The sequence below is a fragment of the Neolamprologus multifasciatus genome, chromosome 7 (assembly GCF_963576455.1).
Source record: "Neolamprologus multifasciatus chromosome 7, fNeoMul1.2, whole genome shotgun sequence".
In the NCBI taxonomy this organism is placed as follows: Eukaryota; Metazoa; Chordata; class Actinopteri; order Cichliformes; family Cichlidae; genus Neolamprologus; species Neolamprologus multifasciatus.
In genome coordinates, this window is record NC_140445.1 from 20753142 (window position 1) to 20774149 (window position 21008).

A 21008-nucleotide genomic window follows, 5' to 3' on the forward strand; every position below is an offset into this window, starting at 1 on the left:
TGTTGTGGTGAGGCAGCGGTAATAAAAAAAAAACCATAGAGACTAACCTTAAATTAAATCCTGAGTGAATTTGTACTGTGGCCTCCATTGGATTTGTTTTCTTTGAGGATTACGTGATCGCCTGAGTGGTGCTGCTGTGTCTCTGAGGTTTACTGCTCTTTGAGAGTGTACAACCTTTGAATAATACTAAATTTTTATTATAATTTTTTACAATATGAATTTATAAGATGATTCAAAACATCACATACTGATTATAGAGAAAAAACATCCTATAGTTAGGACATTACAGCATTCTTTAGAGACTTAAGTACCACAGCACAGGGATGACAAGGGGAAAAGAAGGATGTGTGTAAGACCATGTGGGTAGCATTGCTTTCCATTTGTTGTGAGTGGTAGCCCCCAGTCACACATCTTCAGGCTTGGAAGTTGAAAATATATTGTGGTCTATGTTGCCCCCTATAGGTTTATTTGGTTCAAGCACAGCACGATCCCTTCAGAATCTCCCTTTTAATTAAGAATTACACTTCGTAAACCAGACGGCTATAATTGCAGGTGTCATTTGTAGTGCTTGTTGCCACAGAAAGAATATGCTAATTTTCAATGTCTTTTAATTCAGCATTTTAATGACTGAAGTGTCAGACGGATTGTGGATTTCTTGTGTGTGTGTTTATTTATTAATTTTTTTACATAAAGATGTAAAAGTGAGTATACACATTTATTATCAGCAAAAAAAAAAAAAAAAAAAAAAAAAAAAAAAAAAAAGCCTTGTATTACTTCTCCCAAAGCTTTGACCCTCCTTAAACAGTGCTCTGAAAAATCATCTCCCCCAAATGTGGTACAACTGGTTATTAGGCGTTTTCCTACACCAGGCCTGGCAAGTTTGGGTACATTAACATTTTCACATTAATAAATGAAAAACTGGATTTTGTATTTATTCAAGTTACCTCTAATATTACATTTGTTTGATTATTTGAAAATTTTAAAAAAGAAAAAAAAGAACAAAAAAAAGTTTTGGTGTACCCTGGTGGGACAGGCTCCAGATCCACCTCCGACACACAACATTAACTCAGATACGCAGTTAATCGTGGCGTTTTTTCATGCTGATAAATAAAGATGAATAAAAAATTTTTTTAAAACAAAACTCCACGTTGCTTGTGTTGAACACTTTAATTTTTCAAATCTCCATTTTAAGTCAACTCCAAAAATCAAATAAGAGTGCATGAATACTGTCAGAACCTTTCAGATGAACCCAGAACTCATCTCACATAACAGAAAAAAACTTAACATAAAACATACTGGTCTTAAGTATAACAAATAATAATAAACAGATTATTTCTGATGCAAAATTATTGTACTTTAATTTTTACTTCATTTTTAACCAATAAACAAAATCCTCCCCTCGTACAGCAGCCACCAGCTGATAAAGATCCAGTCTTACAAAGAAAGTAGAATGTGGAAGTGGTGAATAAAATATTTTTTTTGGAAACTAAAAGGCTTATTGTGCACATTTATCAAAAAAATCTGCAATCAAAACATAGAGAAAGTGGTATGAAAATAATCGAAATGAAGATGGCTTGTTTAATCCTCATCAAAGTTCTGTTGTAAAAGGAAGTTGGCAGCCAAGTTCTCATTCTTCTCACAAGCAAAGTAGGCTTGTATAACAAGTCCCTCTGGAAATCCTAAGGCTTTTAGCTGGAATCAGAGAGTCATAGCTTAAAGTTAGTCAATCAATACGTTAATACACACTCCCCAGTCAGTAATATCCCTTCATTTGACATTTTGTTGAGTAAATGTTGCACAAATGTGACATGTAAGGGAAACTGGTTCACATTGATACTCCACCACGTTTGGTAAAGGAGCCTTGAGCTTTGCAATTATGGAAAATGTGTCATGTGTCAGCCATGTGTCGTTCTCCTCACCCTCTCAATGGCCTCCTTCTCCTGTGGTGTGACCTGGATATAGTTCATTTGATTTCCGCCGCTGCCGCCACCGCCACCACCGCCACCTCCTCCTGCTCCACTGCTGCCAACTCCTGGCACTGGCTCTGGGACGGGTTCATTTAACATCTGAATGAACTGCTCTTGGTGGCTGCTGATCTCCTAGGGTGGTAGATAAAAAGAAGACTCCATAGCAATGGAAACTCTCTACTGCAGAAATAAATAATACATTAAAAATAAAGACTACAAATGATAATTTTATAATTAGAAAAAATAGGTAATTAGGTAGGGTCTAAAAGGTTTATTTGCACAAAGCAGCTGGAATCTCATGAATGCGCTGTGCAGTCACACAACTCAACACAACATGAAGCCATAAAGTTTCACTTCTAAAATAAACAAATTCAAAAAAATAAATATTTTCTGATTTAAAGTCAATTTGTCTGAGCTCCCCTTATACGTAGTCTCCTCATGGCAGCACTCCACTACTTCCAGTGCTTTTGCTACTACAGCCCGTGTCACAGTTTAGGTGGTTTGAGTTTAATGTTCTTCCTCAGACACCCCTTTATGCTACAACAGAGCTGTATGTTTATAGTTTATAGTTAGAAACAAATTCATGCCGTAAGCTCCTTGTTGCATTCTTAACTCGATGAACTGACTCAGACCTTGGTCATCCATGGTGAAGTGGTGCAAGTAATCAGATTTGGAGTCCTAGGACGCGTACTAAAAACAGAAACTACTCTGGAAATGGTCCAGAGGTGCCTAAGGAGACAACCTGGAAGGGGAGACAATCACTCTACAATTTGCTCTCAATGTAGAACAATGATTGATATCATTTTTTTTTTCTAATCTTATGGTTAAACTTGTTAATATGCCAAGTTAGGAATGAACTGATCTGATATATGGATAGTATATCAGACTATTCCCCACTCAAAAAGCCAGATTAGATATGCTCACAACAGGCTGAAGCAATTCTTCATTTCTGTGTTCCTTGCCAACTGTGAGTCAGCAGCAGTGTAACAGTTGCTGGCAGGAGTGCTAACAGCATAGCAGAAGCTAACAGCAAAGTGTGAGCAGAGGTATTTCACATCTGAAGATCTCCAGTCATGGTGCTTTTCAAATTCCCATTATGCAAGCTTGAAGACTCATCTTCTTCAACTTATACGATTTTGGTTTCACTGTAAAGATGTGCATAGCTAAAAGAAAGTAATGCAAATACACACATTTGAACTGAGCAACGCAAAAAAAAAAATGTTAAAAATACCACTTCACTAAATTAGAATTATTTCATTAAATTATTTGTTGTAACGCTTAAATTCAGTCTGATGCTTCCTCAAATATAAAAGAGTGATTCACTGAGCCCCTCCAGAGTAAGGGATATGGCTTATCAACTTAACACTGATATCAGACCATCCAAAGGGAAGGTGTATTCTATCCAAACTGGAAAAACAGTTAACCTTGCATTGAGTAAGTAGAAGTATGAACTGGTCAAGTGACCTGTTAAGTTAAATATGACTTTTTAACCCCTTAATTATATTAAATAAGAATTATATTAAAAGCCTTTACTACATCCATGTTTCCAACAACATTTTTATTTTTTGACACATAAGGCTCTGTCCTGTCACCTGCAGCAGCTCTGGATTTTCCCTGCCGATCTCTTGCAGCAGGGCGGGAAGAAGGGCTGCGTTCTGCTGGATCAGCTGTCGCATCACCTGGAATTGGGGCTGATTTCTTAGGAAGTTCAGTGGATTGCCTACAAGTATGAGTCACACAGCGCAGGCAAAAATTTTTTAAAGAAAAAAGAAACAAAGACAAGGGAAAAAAAAGAGCCACAGGAAGAAGAACAAAGAAAAACATTTGTTCATTGAAGCTGCAGAACAATATAAGGCCATTTACCTCCCCCAGCACTTGGTGAAGACCTAGTATTGGCAGGAGCACTAGCATTGCCTGCAGGTGCAGCTGGAGCTCCACTCGCTGGAGGCACCGCTGCATCACGACCTGATGCATTACCCTGATTTCTGCTTGGGATACCCTGTGGGGAAATTGATGACATACACCTGTTTGTTTGCTATGACACAATTACTGAATATACAATACTCTGTTAAAAATTTCACTGCTCTTACTGTGAGGAGGTATTCCATAGCTCTGTCGGGGTTGTTAAAGCTTGCTCTCAGAGCAGCCACCACCTGCTCCCTCTCGTAGCCCATGAGCATCATCTCATTCACCATGGCATCATATGAAGAGCCTGTCACTGTACGGATACAAACACAAAGACGGAACATTTCGTTATTACAAACTGAAAGTCAAGTTTTGCTTTAGTACTTCATTAGCCACTTCTAGAGGAATGTAGTAAACTTAGGAACTTCTGCTCAATGGTGCAACATTGTAATGACCCAATATCTGCATATATGTTCGGTTTCAACAGGGACATGGGTTGTGCAATATGACCAAAATCTCATATCCTGATATAAGACATCCATCGTCCCGATAACGATATAAAAATCACAAAAATTTAACATTTTAAATTTTGTGAATCTCGGGCAGCTCATGAAACGATACATTTTTAGACATGAGTTGTAACAGCCGCCGTTTTCTTTGTGAGTATTTATTACACGGCGTGCTGCGGGAAAAAGCCTGTTCTAACGTTGGAGTCTAAGGTTTATTTTTTTACTTTTTTACTTCTCATCCGTAAATACTCTGCATACTCTTTCACGTGAATTCGTTTATTTTGAAAAGTCTCAACAGTATCTTGAACTTTATTGTGAAAGGTTTATGTGGAAAATAAAAAAGCGGACATGCGATGGTTTTACCGTCGTTGTTGCTAACGACAACGCATAAAAACAGGCGCTTGTCCGTCTGTAGTGTGGTTATATTAAATATAAGAGAAAGAGAGAACTTTAAGAAATTAATATAGCCACTACAGTGACCATCAAAACGGTGAAAAAATATTGCCGTAAACAGTTTATTTTGTGACACCACAAAACAAACGATAGCGTAAAATGAAACGATAGATGTTTTTATATCGTTATCCGATATATATTGTTATATCAAACAGCCCTACTTTAGCCATTATAAAATCTTTCCCCTCAAATACAACAAGAAAAAATAGAAATCCAACAACAATAGAACGCAATAGAATACTAAACCTCACAAAAACAAGCTTACCTAGATTTGAAACTGCTTCACTGATTAAGTTTGCTGAATCCCCAGAGCGTCTGTAACAGAAGGAGACCTTGGATTAGGTCTAAAAGTCATTTCTCAAAGCCACACGCTGAACAGTTAAAGAGAAGCATCAGCCCGTCTTTACCCGACAGAAGTGGAAGATGCTTCAGTTGTTGAAGGCTGGCTCTCCTCTGGTTTGTCGTCTGCAGAAGATTGCTCTGCTGGTTTGTCTGAAGTGGATGATGAATCAGACTGTGCTGCTGGAGCTGTAGTGCTGGGAGCTGGCACTGCTGTTGAAGGCTGTGAGGCAGCGGGGGCTTTTTTAGGCTGCAAAACAAATTTGTAGGTTTTTTTTTTCTTTTAGTTGTAATCAAAATGGTAAATTTGGGCTGCATTTTACTTAAGGCTGCTCTCTGCTGGATCAGCTGTCGCATCAAATGGAATTGGGACTGATTCCTTAGGAAGCTCAGTGGGCTCCGATGGGTCAGAATGTGTGAGCAACAAAAAGACAGCCTCAGGAAATATCCAGCCAAAGACAAGGATTTGCTCACTGAACGATTGCTTGGATATAAAAAGTTCTAAGGTTGTAGCCGATTATGTGACTATGTGAATCCTTAGAAGGCCCAAAACTTCACTATTGATGTAGGTATTTGGGCAGTGCTCGCAAAATTTCAAAATCCCTGGTAGCCCTTCGGGCAGGGACTCTTCAGTTTTTGGTAGCCCGAATAAAAAAGAGAGCAATTTTTTGATTGATGTTTTGTTTCCTGTTTTGTTTCCTTTACAATATTATACTTTAATGTATAATATTGTAAAGGAAACAAAACATTAATCAAAAAAATGTTGAAACACAAATTACAACATTGTATAAAAATTACAATCATCAACTCAAATACTTGGTTCTAATTGAACAGAAATTTCTATGAACTTGTAAGAACCGTGTAGAACATGAATCAGTCTGTGTCAGATCCTGAATCTGAAATTTCCACTGAAGTCACGGGTAAGAGGCAAGTGGACCAAGATCTAGGCCATTTGATTTTTGAAGTTTGCAAAGACTGCTAAATTTTGCCAGTGGTAGTTCACTCTTTGCAACATAGTACGCTGTTTTAAACTGATTTTCAGGTTTATTTTTAGTATGTTATTTGCAATTGGTGTTTGTTCTGGGAAAGATATTGCAGACTGAGCAATAATGCATTTCTTGCATTTCTCATGGGTTCTAATGGGGGCCTTTCTTAAAATGACTGGTCCCAACAACAAAGGCGCTTGTCGACTCAGAAATCGAGGGAAAACCAACAACACACCTGGCAGAACATTATGTTATTTACACGGGTGCACATAAGTGGTCCGCATGTGCGCATTCGCTGTCAAAATAAAAGACGCGCACCAGATAAGAAGTTGCAACGCGCGTTTGCGTCCATATAAAAGGCTGTGTTTTTGTCCACTAGAGTGGCATTTTCACGGCACATTCTGCACCACATCTCTGTGCGTTCATCATTTGTTTGAAGCCAGCTCACCTCCTGCAACCACTTTTCCGAGAATACGTGCTTTTGTGGTTCGGACTCCTGACATTTCTTTGGAGGTGGAGGAAAACCAACGTAATTGCTTAAAGGAGCTTCTTCGACATTTTTGAGAGTTCTAAACAAATGTCTGTCCTCCTCCAGAAAATCTTATGTACGCAAACACGCGTTGCAACTTCTTATCTTTTGCGCGTTTTTTATTTTGACAGCGAATGCGCACCTGCGGACCACTTATGTGCACCACTGGTTATTTAGCTCATCATATTGCAGCCACAGAAATTCTTTTGTCCATGAAACCATAAAGCTGCACTTTCTTTTTGCCTTGTAGTCTGATTTGTCATAACTTTTCCGTTTTGTGGTAAGCTTTTCTTTGGCTGTCACTTCTTCACCCTGACCTGTCTTATTTGGCTCAGCAGAACTAAAATATATATCCTGCTGCTTTTACACACGCACTCACATAACGCTCAGCGATTCTCTGCGCGATCAACCTCTCACATGTTTAAGCTGCGGGAGATTTCAATTCAATTCAATTCAATTTTATTTATATAGCGCCAAATCACAACAAATGTCGCCTCAAGGCGCTTCATAGATACAGAGAAAAACCCAACAATCATATGACCCCCTATGAGCAAGCACTTTGGCGACAGTGGGAAGGAAAAACTCCCTTTTAACAGGAAGAAACCTCCGGCAGAACCAGGCTCAGGGAGGGGGCGGCCATCTGCTGCGACCGGTTGGGGTGAGAGAAGGAAGACAGGATAAAGACATGCTGTGGAAGAGAGACAGAGATTAATAACAGATACGATTCAATACAGAGAGGTCTGTTAATACATAGTGAGTGAGAAAGGTGACTGGAAAGGAAAAACTCAATGCATCATGGGAATCCCCCGGCAGCCTACATCTATTGCAGCATAACTAAGGGAGGATTCAGGGTCACCTGGTCCAGCCCTAACTATATGCTTTAGCAAAAAGGAAAGTTTTAAGCCTAATCTTAAAAGTAGAGATAGTGTCTGTCTCCCGAATCCAAACTGGAAGCTGGTTCCACAGAAGAGGGGCCTGAAAACTGAAGGCTCTCCCTCCCATTCTACTTTTAAATACTCTAGGAACAACAAGTAGGCCTGCAGAGCGAGAGCGAAGTGCTCTAATAGGGTGATATGGTACTACAAGGTCATTAAGATAAGATGGGGCCTGATTATTTAAGACCTTGTATGTGAGGAGCAGGATTTTGAATTCAATTCTGGATTTAACAGGAAGCCAATGAAGGGAAGCCAAAACAGGAGAAATATGCTCTCTCTTTCTAGTCCCTGTCAGTACTCTTGCTGCAGCATTTTGGATTAACTGAAGGCTTTTCAGTGAGTTTTTTGGACATCCTGATAATAATGAATTGCAGTAGTCCAGCCTGGAAGTAATAAATGCATGAACTAGTTTTTCAGCGTCACTCTGAGACAGGATATTTCTAATTTTAGAGATGTTGCGCAAATGGAAGAACGCAGTCTTACATATTTGTTTAATATGTGCGTTGAAGGACATATCCTGGTCAAAAATGACTCCAAGGTTCCTCACAGTGTTACTGGAGGCCAAGGTAATGCCATCCAGAGTAAGAATCTGGTTAGATACCAAATTTCTAAGCTTTTCAGCGCCGAGTACAATGACCTCAGTTTTATCTGAGTTGAGAAGCAGAAAGTTAGTGGCCATCCAAGTCTTTATGTCTTTAAGACATTCCTGCAGTTTAACTAATTGGTGTGTGTTATCTGGCTTCATGGACAGATAGAGCTGGGTGTCATCTGCATAGCAGTGAAAATGTATGCTATGTCTTCTAATGATGCTGCCTAGGGGAAGCATGTATAATGTAAACAGAATTGGTCCTAGCACTGAACCCTGTGGAACTCCATAATTAACCTCAGTGTGTGAAGAGGACTCTCCATTTACATGCACAAATTGGAGTCTATTAGAAAGATATGATACAAACCACTGCAGTGCAATACCTGTAATACCTACAGCATGTTCTAATCGCTCTAATAGAATATTATGGTCGACAGTATCGAATGCTGCACTAAGGTCAAGAAGGACAAGCACAGAGATGAGTCCACTGTCAGAGGCCATAAGAAGATCATTTGTAACCTTCACTACAGCTGTTTCTGTGCTGTGATGAGCTCTGAAACCTGACTGAAACTCTTCAAATAAACCATTCCTCTGCAGATGATCTGTTAGCTGTTTGACAACTACTCTTTCAAGGATTTTTGATATGAAAGGAAGGTTGGAGATTGGCCTATAATTAGCTAAGACTGCTGGGTCTAGAGATGGCTTTTTGAGTAAAGGTTTAACTGCAGCCACCTTGAAGGCCTGTGGTACATAGCCGATTATTAGAGATAGGTTGATCATATATAAGATCGAAGAATTAATCAATGGCAGAACTTCTTTGAGCAGTTTTGTAGGAATGGGGTCTAAAAGACACGTTGATGGTTTGGAGGAAGTAATTATTGAAGTTAACTCAGAAAGATCGATTGGAAAAAAAGAGTCTAACTTAACATCAATGGAACTACAAGTAGCTGTAGATAATATTACATCTGTGGGATGATTATTGGTAATTTTTTCTCTAATGATAAAAATTTTATTTGTGAAGAAGTTCATGAAGTCATCACTAGTTAACGTTAAAGGGATGGTTGGCTCAAAAGAGCTCTGGCTTTTTGTCAGCCTGGCTACAGTGCTGAAGAGAAACCTGGGGTTGTTCTTATTTTCTTCAATCAGTGACGAATAGTAAGCTGTTCTGGCTTTGCGGAGGGCTTTCTTATAAAGCAACAAACTATTTCTCCAGGCTAAATGATGATCCTCTAAATTTGTGACACGCCATTTCCTCTCCAGATTACGAGTCGTCTGCTTGAGGGTACGTGTTTGAGAATTATACCACGGGGTCAGGTACTTCTGATTAGAGACCTTAGTTTTCACTGGAGCTACAGTATCCAGAGTCGTACGTAGTGAGGAGGTGAAATTATTAACAAGATAATCGACCTCTGTTGGGGTAGCGTTCAGATAGCTGCTCTGCTCTGTGTTGGTACAGGGCATTGACGATGATAACAGTGGCTGGATTATATTCTTAAACTTAGTTACAGCGCTTTCAGAAAGACATCTACTTTGATAAAGTCCACTCTCCACTGCTGCGTGATCAATTATTGTAAATGTAAATGTTATCAAGAAATGATCAGACAGGAGAGGGTTTTCAGGAAACACTGTTAAATGTTCAGTTTCTATGCCATATGTTAAAACAAGATCTAGAGTGTGATTAAAGTGGTGGGTGGGTTCTTTTACATTTTGAGAGAAACCAATTGAGTCTAACAACAGATTAAATGCCATGTTGAGGCTGTCATTTTTAGCATCTACATGGATGTTAAAATCACCCACAATAATTATTTTATCTGAGCTCAGAACTAAATCAGATATAAAGTCTGAGAAATCAGACAGAAACTCTGTGTAAGGCCCAGGTGGACGATAGATGATAACAAGTAAGACTGGTTTCTGAGTTTCACAGCTGGGGTGGATAATGTTAAGCATCAGGCTTTCAAATGAATTAAAAGTCTGTCTTGGTCTTTCATTAATTAATAGACTGGTGTGAAAAATTGCTGCCACACCGCCCCCTCGACCTGTGCTTCGAGATTTCTGGTAGTTAGAATGACTCGGGGGTGTTGATTCATTTAAGCTAACATAATCATCCTGCTGCAACCAGGTTTCTGTAAGGCAGAGTAAATCAATTTGTTGATCATTTATTAAGTCATGTACTAACAGAGACTTGGAAGAGAGAGACCTAATATTTAATAATCCACATTTCACTGTTTTACTCTTTGGTTCAGATGTGGATACTGTATTGTTCTTTCTTTGTAAATGTTTAAGTTGTTTGTTGCTGGTTTTTAGTTTGTTTTTTGTCTTTTTGGAAGCAGACACAGTCTCTATGGAGATGGGTTTTTGGGGGGGTAGCAGGAGGAGAGAAGCTGCAGAGAGGCGTGTAAGACTGCAACTCTGCTTCCTGGTCCCAACTCTGGATAGTCATGTTTTGAGGGGTTTAATAAATTTGTCCATATTTCTAGAAATGAGAGCTGCTCCATCCAAAGTGGGATGGATGCCATCTCTCCTAACAAGACCAGGTTTCCTCCAGAAGGTTTGCCAATTATCTATGAAGCCCACATCGTTTCTGGGACACCACTCAGACAGCCAGCAATTTAAGGAGAACATGCGGCTAAACATGTCACTCCTGGTCTGATTGGGGAGGGGACCAGAGAAAACTACAGAGTCCGACATTGTTTTGGCAAAGTTGCACACCGATTCAATATTGATTTTAGTGACCTCCGATTGGCGTAACCGGGTGTCATTACTGCCGACGTGAATTATGATTTTATTGAATTTACGTTTACCCTTAGCCAGCAGTTTTAAATTTCCTTCAATGTCGCCTGCTCTGGCCCCTGGAAGACAATTGACTATGGTTGCCGGTGTCTCTAGCTTCACATGTCTGAGAACAGAATCACCAATTACCAGAGTTTGACCCCCAGCGGGTGTGTCACCGAGTGGGGAAAAACGGTTAGACACATGAACGGGTTGGTGGTGTACCTGGGGCTTCTGTTTAGGACTACGCTTCCTCCTCACCGTTACCCAGCCTTTCCCCAGCTGCTTGGGGTCTGCCGGGGAACAGCTAGCGGGGCCTACGCTATCTTCGGCTGCACCAGCTACAGGGGCCTGGCTAGCTAAGGGTGAGTGCAAGGTGCGAAGCCGAGTCTCCAGATCAGTAATCCTGGCCTCCAGAGCTCCAAATATGCTACATTTGTTACAGATATCATTACCGCTAAAGGAGGCCGAGGAGTAACTAAACATCTGACACAATGAGCAAGAAAGTGCAGAAGGGACAGGTGAAGTAGCCATGGTGCTAACGGGTCGGCTACGAGCTAAGCTAGCGAAACAGTACAGAGACAGTGAGTGAATACTTTGGCTATAAATTAGGTAGTGAGTACACAGAAAGTGTGCTTCGGATGAAGCACGTGAAGATTATACTGTGAAAAAAAAAGAATGTATTTAGAGGTTGTTAATTAAACTGCTAAGCAAATAAGCTACTCAGAAACACCACTGTGTTTGAGCAGGAACAGGAAGTGATACTATACCACAGAGCGAGCGAACACCAAGTGACAGCGCCACCTCAACATGACCACTTGTCATGTTTGCATAGTAAGCTAATGAGTGATAAGACAATGTCAGAGGAATTGGTGCACAAATTATCGTCACTCACCAATCAGTGCTGTCGCTCTCTATACACAGTTCGCGCGATTGCAAAGTGAAAGCAAAAAACAAGCGCAAATTCAAACGCGATTTCAATATGTCACATATTGACAGTGGCTCATTGATGCCAATGACATAATTACCCAGCTACATTTCCGAAAGAATGCAAAAGCATTGACATATATTTTTCCTCCCTACGATAGCCCGACGGGCAGAGCAGAGATAGATTTTGGTAGCCCGACTGGAAAAAAAATCGCTAGCCCAACGTCCCAGGGCTAGCGATTTTGCGAGCCCTGTTGGGACAGCCCTCATTTTTTAATACCTTAAACCTATATATTCTAGATACATAAGCAACATTTGTGGCACTGCAGTTGCTCCTCTCTCATAATCAGCATTTTACCTCATGGATCTTTAACTTGGAACTACACCATTCTCTAAAGTATAAAACTGTAAAAGCACCTGCTCATCTGCCCACACAAGAGTACCAATCAACCTTCCATGTGAACATTTTTCAAAGCTTTAAAACTGACTTGTCTTTTCCAAACTGCAAAATAATTCCCTGTTTCTGGGATTTAAAAAAAACAAAACATCTTATCATATCTCACATTAAAACAAGTGCAAATTTACTCATGGGCTACTTTAAAGGCAATAGTTACTGTCATCATTTGCTCTACCATTATATCTGTCCTTGTTGTGTTGTAATTGTGCTTTTAGCAAAAAGCCCAAAACAACAACAACATGTTTTAAATACACAAAGACATTGCCTTCATTTTCTGTGGCTTACAACTCAGCCTCAAACATGAATCAGAGCCCAAGTAATTGTGCTACTTTTACATTACTCATCATTAGGAGGAACTGATTTTCATTACCTTTGTTGGGCCTACTTTTGCTCTGGACTGTGCAATCTATTTCAGTTGTGGCGGCTGTATTCCTCAGGACTCCAGTGTGAAGTTTGTGAAGTGATGTAGAAGAGGGGGTTCTGATATTTAGGGCAATATTTGGCTTCCTGTTATCAGTATTTTTCCTAGACTACTCTGCACTGCTGAGCAAATAAGATTAGAGGCCTACAGACACACAGTGTAAACTGCACATTCGCTGCGAAACAGGGAGCACAGGAGTGGAGAGAGAAAGAGTACAGTAGCTCACATGAAAGTGCAGATAAAAGAGCCAATTAACAAATTAAATACTTGTATGTTTTTCTGCACTTTATTTTTTAATCTATTTTAAGTTTGGTTGGAGAGTTTGCAAACTTATTCAAGGCTACAATCAGCCTATTTCTTATAGACACAATTTAACAGGCAGGGGACTATTGTGTAGCACAATTGACCCTGTGCACGAGAAAATGCTAACTTCCTGGTTTGAGACCGGATGTGGGGTTGTACATTTCCGGTAGCTTTACTTTGCGGTCAATCGCTACCGCAAAGATATACTCCAAAATCATGTCCAAAACTCGAAAACGGAAAGATCGCGTTAAGTTACAAAGAGCAGAAGGTGGGAACACTCACCACTGTTGTGTCATAAAAAATCTAATGATCAATTTTTAGATCGATCAGTTGTTTACATCACTCAACACAAGCAGAACTGCATTACTGCACGCAGAAGACACATCGTCCACATTCAGAAGCACATCTCTGTATAGTGACTGGTCTTATGATTTAAACAGGCAAATGTTCAGCATTCACACTACAGGTGAAGAATAGTCAAACCAGGTGTTTCCCCCATTATGTCGATATCAGCTAGTCAAGTACACACCTACACAGCATGTTAACGAACCGTGAAAAAAAGCCACACAAAAAATGAATGATTGCTGGTAAGGGTTTCTACACATTAGTATTTATGAAGGGTATGTTGTGACTTACCTTAAAAATTACAGCGGTCCCTCGCTAATAACGCGGTTCACCTTTCACCTGGCTGTGAGATTTTTTCGTGCAAGTTTGCATGCTTATTTTTTTACATCACATTGTCCTGCGCTGCAGACGATCTCCTCCGTTACGTCTCTCCTGTACAATACAGAATCTCTGCATCGATCGCTAGCAGTGTGACTCTGAAGTGCAGTGCTGCATGTCCACAATGTCCACGACACGTTTTGCACCGTCAAAAAATAAAATTGGCTACTTGATTTCACCTATCACTGGTTATTTTTAGAACATAACACCCGCGATAAACGAGGGACAGCTGAGAAATATAACATTTGAATCCATTTTCTCTTTTGCCCTGAGGCACGGGGGAAAAATATCGACAAGTTGATGAACATTATTTACAGATATATTGGGTAAATGCCCAAGACATCTATAGAAGTGTAAATCGCCGCTTGATTCATTCACTTGCTTAACTTGTTTTGGACCGTAAACCAGGCGCGAATAGGACACCGGAAACAAAGCTCCCCACAGGAGTTTCCGCACCGGAAGTAGCATATGCTAACGTGCACATAGTCAATAGAGTTAAAAAACAAACAAACAAAAAACAGACACCCCCCCCCCCCCTCAATTTTTTTTTTTTTTTTTTTTTTTTTTTTAAATCGTAAATAATTAATTCTTGTACATTTTGAGGAAAATCCCTGCTTGGAACAACTAATTTTCCATGCAGTGGAATAGACAGCAGAGCTAAACAGTGACCTTCTCTCCATACTGTACTGATCATGCTGTGAGCACTTGTTCCTGTGCAGAAGAGGATATTTAATAGCAGACAAGTGGTTGGAAATGCCGAATCATAGTTGAGTAAGAGCTTGTACTCATAATATACAAGGAAATGGTGTTCTACAGAAACATCACAAGATGTACTTGACAAAGAAAACCTGCAATTTACTAAAACTATTCCTAATTCCCAAACCTTTGTCACCATGACGACCACAAAGTTCTTCTCGTCGATTTTGTATTCTTTGAGCGGTGAGTCATCGCTGAGGATTTTTCCTGTAACACACACACAAAAAAAAAGTCAAAACTTCGGGGCATTCCCTCCCTTAACCTCAACAACAGATACTATCAAACTATATCAGTAAACAGATGAATCATCTGAATTTATCACCACAACTTGTTCTTCGTGATATGATTTGCTACACGGCTTTTGTTTTGTACTTTATGTATGTCGGAGAATTTTTTAGCAGGTCAAAGAAAACCCTGAGGTCTAAATGGCAATACAGTATTGTTATATAGACAAAGCTTCTAAAGTACAATGAGCCCCCGATGGTTTTCAAAAACACAAAAGCTCAGTTGCATCACTTAAGTTTTGAGGGAGACAAAAATCTATATTTTTAATGTAGCTTTTCCCTCTATTGCACTTTTTGAAATATAGACACTAGCAAAAATTATTTAACCAAAGGAAAATTAGCATTTGTGGTGACTTCAATTGCAACAGGTTCCCTGAATATACTTGATTAAGGCCTCAGTCACATAGCCCTAGAGCCTAGTCAGCCCAACAAAGGGTTGGCCAGTAACCCTGGAAACCCTTTGAAGGCTAGGAAAAAAATATGTATTCATTCACTGGTTGACGAGCGGTTGCTGGAGGCTGCTGACTGTCACTGGATGAAATCCGTAGCAAAGAGGGTGCTGCACCCTCGTTATTCTTTTGTTTGCTAGCCGACTATCATGGTCGCCAAAAGCTTACATGGAAGATACCAAGTTGTCCGCAAACACTCGATTGTGCAACGCAAGTTAGAAACAGAACATTCACCTAGGGCTGGGCGATATGGCCTAAAATTCATATTGCGATATAATTTGAAGCATGTGTGGTAACGATATATTCTTTTCTTCTGTATAACGTATTTTCCACACTATAAGGCACACTTAAAATCCTTTAATTTTCTCAAAAATTGAGAGTGTGCTTTATGTATGAATTCTGGTTGTGCTTACTGACCTTGAACTGATTTTGGCGTGCAGAAATCTGTTAAAAAATGTTTTAGTACAACTTTGGTGAGCCGCACTGCTTGATGGATTGTCAGAGCATTACGGCTGCCGTAGTGAGGAGCTTCGCGGAGTAATCTGGGTCCAAAACTCCGTCTATTCAGGTCCCAAAGTCAAACGAACACTGAGAGTTAAAAACGGTCTAAATTCTTTAATCTTTAATAAAATCATCAGCGTTGCTGCTTTACCAGGTGTAACAATTAAGTTTAACATCTATGCATCCATGAAAACAGAAGTTATTAAATTTAACGGAGTGAGAAGTTAACAGGAAGTTAGCTCGCTAGTTTCCACCTAAACATTTCATACCATGTTCTGACTGAGAGATTTTTGAAACTAATTAAAACGTACAGCTCTGCTACCACTTTCAACATAAATGAAGACAGAAAACTAAACAGCAGTGGCGTTTGCAGGGTTACTGAAGTTGGACTACCTGGTATATAATGTTGTGCTACGTGATTGCTAGTGACACAGCTATGTTAGCATAACATTAGCACAGTGAAGCTGGAGGATGAACGTCAACTTTTCTTCCACTCGATAAAAGTTAACATGAGGGATTCTGGTGGTCAGGGACAAATGCAATCGCATAGCAGGATGCTATACACGGGGAAAACTTCAGTCAGGAGAACAACTGAGATCATTCATCTACAATACAAGGTTAGTTATTAATATACTGCAACAACATGGGAATAGAGCAGCTGCGAGAGAATTCAACATTAATGTATCAATGTTACGGAAGTGGAGGAAGCGCAGTTTTCTTTCCCCATATTTCAAAAGTGCTTCATCTCTTTGCTATTACTGTCGGCATAATTTGCAGATGATAATGGTTGTAGCAGCCACTGCGATGCTTTCGACCAAAACAGGCGCAGCTTGATGACATCATCAACATGCGGTAGAGCGGTATAGTTAAAATCTCTATCGTTGGGCAAAATTATATCGTTTCTATCATATATCGTTTATATCGCCCACCCCTACATTCACCTTCAAAGTAAAAGCAGTGCTTTATTGCAACTCCAACATGTTTCAAAAGAAACAACCTTTAGTTTGAAGGTGAATGTTTTGTTTACAGTTCGCACAGCTTCTTTAACACACAGCTTGTACATCAAGTGTATTTGCAGACAAGTTGTTGTCTTCCATATTAACTACAAGCAAACGCAGCAGTCTGACAAGACATGACTGATGTAAAGACCAGGTTACAGATGTGTTCACGCACACTGGAGATGTGTGAGTTAATCCTATTATAGTATTTACAAGCCCATTTGAAGGTTGTCTAGAGGACTTGATTTCACATGAGTAGTTGCCTGGGGGTCTACGTATAGTGGAAGTACAGGCCCTCTACGACTCAATTCAAAATGCCAACATTGATGCTAAGGGCAATTTCCCTCCACAAGTTGTTGCACGTGTGACCGTCTTTGCATTATTTCAAAGGGGAATTGTACAGATGTGGGTACTATGGATGGATAAATTGGTTCTTTACCAAAATGGATACATTTAGTGTTCATTCTGCCCTGGTCCCTTTGTGATGCTGTGATTGCCCAACTGTTTTTAATGATTTGCTCATCACCAGACACAGTCAGGCATGTAGACATCCGCACAGACCCTCAAATCTCACTCACAGTGTGACAATGAAACGTCGCGAGGACCTGAGCGAACCCTGAGACTATAATAAAGGCTTTAGTGTCTAAAGTTCAAATGTTTTTGAGGGCAGCACTGAATACCTTTTTGTGACCAATTCCATATAGCCACTACTAGTAACTTCCTGCAACCACTTGACAGCTGGTCGGGGAATGTACATTTTCCCTAGCAACAGGGGATAACCAGTGGGTCCCTGACAGCAGGTTGCTAACTGGTCATTAGGTCTGTGTGACTAGAGCCTAAAATACCAATAATGGTTTAAAAGAATAGATACAAAAAGCAACAAAAATTGGGACAACTTCAGTCAGTTCAACAGCTCTGCAATGGTCGCCTTTCATTGAACTGTAAACCTACAAAAAAAGCCCTAGCCTACAACTCAAAAATACAAATAAAAAAATCAGCTCCTGCATATATAGCAACACTACTGAGATCTTATAACAGCTGTCAACGTCTTCGATAATCTGATCAGGGTCTTTTAACAGTTCCCCACCCTCATTTTAAATCTCAAGGTGATCATACTTTTGAGGCTGTAGCTCCTAAATTCTGGACCAGTGTAGTTTAAACGACTGTTAGTGTTTTCTTAAACGTTCACTCATGTTTCATTATGCGTTTATTGGAGTTGTGTGTATGTAGGACTGAATTTAAGCCAATGTTGGCATGTTTGACGCTTATCTTTAATGTGTGATTTTATCCAAACTTTGAAGCACTTTGTAACTGTGTGCTTAAAAAGGGCTATAAGAATAAAGTAATTTTTAAAAAAATTAATATTTCCTTGAAGAAAGAAAGAAGTTAAGAAGACACAAGAGCATATACCATACCAGCATAAATCAGTTTCTGTCCGGCAACTGAAAAAATTTCCTTCCCCTTTTCCTGCTCAATCCTCTCTTTCAATGTCCTCACCTGTGAAATAAACATATGCACTTTTACTTCATATTTTCATCCCTTACCAACAAAACCATTAAGATGTTTTGCTGGCACCATTTTGTCAAGCCCTGCAACGCTAACAGGAGTAAAAGTCCAAAGTGTGACCCAACTGTGTCAGCTGTGTCATCGGTGATTATGCAAAACCATACATTTAAAAGCAGTGCAACGCTAACTATAATCTGGCGACTAATATGCATACAAGCACATCGAAAGTAAAAGTTAGAAGTGTCTGCACTAAAGTTAATCCTATTATAATGAGATGTAATGAGATGTGCTGTAGCCAGCCGGCCTTCAGTAGCCGACGGTTAAAGCTAACGCTAGCTCAAAGATTTATATCGTTGGCCAAAGACAAAAGGGAGTTTATACAAGCTTAATAACAAGTATAAAATGTTTTAATGACTTTAAATAATGCTACTTTCTCTAACACAAGCACAAATGTTTTCTTGTTTTACCTTAACCCAAATGTTCCAATTATAATAACTTTTACAAGCTAACATAAAAAGACTGAGAAACACTAAAATGGTAAGGTTCAAGCTAACCTGTCAACCCCACCCCGCCCCCCGTAGCACTCACATTTGGAGCCTTAAGTGGGCTACGGCTAAATGCTGACAACAAAAACAATTTCCTGATTGGTTTTTAAAAATAATGGGCATCTGCATTAAGCCGAACTTCTAATGCACGTCAGACGCATCCAAAAAGAATCTTACGTTATAACCCAGACTTGCCTATAAAACGCCAAAACTGGAAATGGTCAAAACAAATCATGTCGATTTCAGGACATACTCAACTCCCATTCCACTCCCCTGTCACAAAATGCATGATTATTAACTCTCACCGTCTCCTCTTCATCGATGTCGATTTTGAAAGTCTGCTGCTGTAAGGTCTTCAAAGTTATTAGCATTTTGTCGGTGGAATTTTATTATTCCTGCGTCCGGTTTAAACGCTTTAAATCCAACTTGCACGAGTCTTTACTGTTTTCGTTAAATCATCGTAAACTGTCAGCCGCCATGACGTATCGCTTTTCTTCTTCTATGTTAAATACTTGACGGACAGCGCTCCTGCTGGATTGCTTCGGTACTGCAGTAAACTGAGCATTGTGGCCATTCCTCAGGTGTGCTCGTTGATGAGTTTTCCAACACGCTTGATTCCAATGAAGTATTACAATGCAGAAACACTGCGAGCTGATTAACTGAAGGCACACAAGTATAATCAGCAAAATGACGCAGAAAAACTTAAGTAAGCCAAGAGTCTTGTGGATTATAATTTCAATAACATGCAAAAATATATTTTATAAGCTGATGTTTCATGGCTATTTATAATACCTGAAAATTCAGTATTAACTGCAGATGAATGTGAATTAACAGAAAACAGAAATTCTCCAGTACAGTTAAGCACATTACTTAAGAACATTTTTACTGCTCATCATTCATTTTGTTTCATGTGATGCATAAGGGCATACACATAAAAAGCTACTCCCCCAGCTACTAGTCCCCAAGTGAGCTTGCAAACTTTCCTTTTTTTTAATACTCATTTATTTGTAATACAGTACAGGGTAAGGTACTGCGCAAAAGTCCAGAGTCACCTGTCATTAGTTTATATTTTGCTTCCAAAGAGCCAGACTTTCTGGTACTTTTTCAAAGTGGTCTTGAGCAGGTCTTGGCTTTCTGAAGGTCATTTAAATTTTTTCTTTGGACAATGGCTGCTTTTTCACTCATGTTCAGTCCTTTTACATGACCATTTTCAGGGGAATGTTTGCTTGTTTCTTGAACCACTTAACTGAACTATGACTCACTAACCACAATAAAACACCTAACTCGAGCGATGAACACAGTGTTTTTCTACACATAACAGACAACTTGGCAAATTGTATTAAATTGTATCTTTAGGCACTGTATTACTAGCAGCCTGTCACAAAAGCACATCCTTTGTTCCCATTTCTTTAGTTGAATCTACAAAAAATGCCAAAGATAACACAGTTTGAAAGGCATGAAATAATATTTCTGTACCAATGAGATGAGTCCCAAAGATCTATGAGCTGAAAACTTGGCATATCTCAGCATGCTGTGCACTGTGTGTGTCCCCCCCGGAAACATATCAGCAGATGGACAGTATCTGAAAGTCATGTTCTTAAGAAATAGGAAGAAAAAATCATGGGTCTGACACAGGTCTGATAGCTGTTGATCCATCTACTGCTCACTGAAGCCTCATCAGGAAAGAGGGAGAAAAGACTGGACCGAACTGAAAATCAGCTGCAACAGAATATAGGAGAGAGTATCTACAACCATCTGTCAAAATTGATGAATTGAATGTGAACACAGATAAGCACCACCAGATTTTGATCCACTGTGCAATACCATCTGGAAAGCATTCATTCAGCAGGCTTCATTTTTCAGCATGACCATGATCAAAGAAGAGCTTTGAGTGTCCTTCAAGAAGCCGGGAGAGTGATTCCTGAAGGCTACTTCAAGAAAGCCTGCCTAAGTTCTGGCTTTGTTGAAGAAAAAGGCAGTCATACCAAATATTGACTTAAGGTCATTAGAATTTTACAAACTCTGTTTTCGTCTCATATACTTTACTGCTGGTTATGTCTGCATATGTTTCAATAAATTGCTGCATTTATTTCCCATTTTCCTGTAAAATATGAATATAAATGAGGGATAGTTCAATAGACACACAAACAATTTTCAGTG

At 39.5% G+C, this 21008-nt stretch overlaps 1 protein-coding gene across 1 annotated transcript; it reads right to left on the reverse strand.

Moving 5' to 3' along the window:
• Nucleotides 1-1152: 1152 nt before the first annotated feature.
• Nucleotides 1153-19362, reverse strand: rad23b (RAD23 homolog B, nucleotide excision repair protein). The gene is made up of 10 exons (XM_085168930.1): nt 19154-19362; nt 18213-18294; nt 14693-14772; nt 5242-5423; nt 5100-5149; nt 4058-4185; nt 3831-3966; nt 3560-3687; nt 1920-2099; nt 1153-1692 (listed from the first exon to the last, which is right to left on the reverse strand). The coding sequence occupies exons 1-10, from the start codon at nt 19217-19219 to the stop codon at nt 1579-1581; spliced, it is 1146 nt and encodes a 381-aa protein (XP_085025056.1). The 5' UTR covers nt 19220-19362; the 3' UTR covers nt 1153-1578.
• Between the last annotated feature and the right edge of the window lie 1646 nt (nt 19363-21008).

Bases quoted from the DNA above. Each gene is read 5' to 3' on its own strand.
- rad23b (XM_085168930.1), bottom strand. From the start codon at position 19,219: ATGCTAATAACTTTGAAGACCTTACAGCAGCAGACTTTCAAAATCGAC. The intron at 5,150-5,241 runs GTAAAGACGGGC...CTTCTGTTACAG, and splicing joins GCATCTTCCACTTCTGTCGG to ACGCTCTGGGGATTCAGCAA. The intron at 1,693-1,919 runs GTGAGGAGAACG...CTCTGATTCCAG, and splicing joins AGAAGGAGGCCATTGAGAGG to CTAAAAGCCTTAGGATTTCC.